Below are 1,263 nucleotides of genomic sequence, written 5' to 3' on the forward strand. Positions count from 1 at the left end.
ATTTACTTTTATATTTACTTTGAATGTGTAGAATTATTTGTATTGTATTCTTTTTGAACAGAGAAGAGGCTACCTTTAAGTTGCGTTCTGTTGCATGGTTATTAATTGTTGAATATTATTTTAGGGTTTAATATGAAAAATGCTGTAAGGTTCACGAGTGAAAGTTGTACATTTATACGTGAATTGAATCGCATTGGTTACCAGTGACACTAAAAAGAACAATTGTACGAGTACAATAAATTAAGGATACGATAAAGTATGATCATTTATACTAACATCTTTTACATTTTTTAATCGATACATTTCTTGTTAGATTTTTAGATCCTCCGATTCTTCGTTCCTCCATCGGACACACCTGTAATACCATCCATATGTAAATAAAAAAATAAAGGGTTTAATAATTTATCAAGTTGCTCACGTTCTTGGAATATCCTTGATGTAGTGGAATTCGTTAATGTGCTTCGTTAAATCTTCACTTCTACATTTTTCCCTCCATACTTTTGTAGTGTTCAATAACGTGGAATAGTCTCGAGTTTCTGCCAGTTCCACCCTTTTCATGTCCACCGTTTCGCTTTTGCTTCTATTCTTTTTGCGAGAAATTAAGTCTTTTCTTTTTTGGGTGAATTCTTCGTCCTGTTTCCTGAAAAAAATTCTTTCCCTTGTAATTCAAATCTTTTTATTTACTATATTGAATTTATTAATAATTTTACCTAAATGCTTTAAGCAAAGTTGCGTCATATTTATACTTTTCTCTTAAATGTTCATTTTGTTCTTTCAAAGTATTTTCCAAAGATTTCTTCTTCTTGTATTCTTCCAAAGCTTTTTGAATCTTTTCTCGACGTACTTTCTTTCTGTTTTCCTCTATTTCTTTTTTTAGTTTCATCTGCATTTTTACTTGTTCTTCGTCCATCGAATGTTTGTTCTCTTTCTCCATCTTCCATTTTTTAATCAATTCTTTTTTTTCGCTTTTATTCGAATCAGCGCTGCTATTAGTGCTTCTACTTTCTGCTCTAGACGTTTTTGACTTTTTAAGAATGTCTATTTTCTTTTCTTCCTCAATTTCAATTGGACAATCTTCTTCGTGACAATTCTCTACCTCTTTGTCCATTTCATCGATATTTTTCTTTTTCTCTAATTCTTTCAGTTGACGCCATTCCTTTACCGCTGCCTTTTGTTTTTCACGCAGACTTTGATAGTGTTTGTACCACGTTTCATGATTTATTATAGTTTCAGCAGATAAATCTGGACACTTTTGCTGAATTA

At 31.3% G+C, this 1,263-nt stretch overlaps 1 protein-coding gene across 1 annotated transcript in view; it reads right to left on the reverse strand.

The window, feature by feature from the left end:
• Window positions 1-309: 309 nt before the first annotated feature.
• The window catches only part of LOC108572220 (coiled-coil domain-containing protein 112-like), a 1,828-nt gene continuing 874 nt past the window's right edge, over window positions 310-1,263 (reverse strand). The window contains 3 exon segments of the mRNA XM_017934419.1: window positions 310-355; window positions 419-640; window positions 711-1,263. The exon segment at window positions 711-1,263 is cut by the window's right edge and continues 28 nt beyond it. Coding sequence (XP_017789908.1) covers window positions 310-355; window positions 419-640; window positions 711-1,263 — 821 coding nt within the window.

Source organism: Habropoda laboriosa, unplaced genomic scaffold (assembly GCF_001263275.1).
Source record: "Habropoda laboriosa isolate 0110345459 unplaced genomic scaffold, ASM126327v1 scaffold65, whole genome shotgun sequence".
In the NCBI taxonomy this organism is placed as follows: Eukaryota; Metazoa; Arthropoda; class Insecta; order Hymenoptera; family Apidae; genus Habropoda; species Habropoda laboriosa.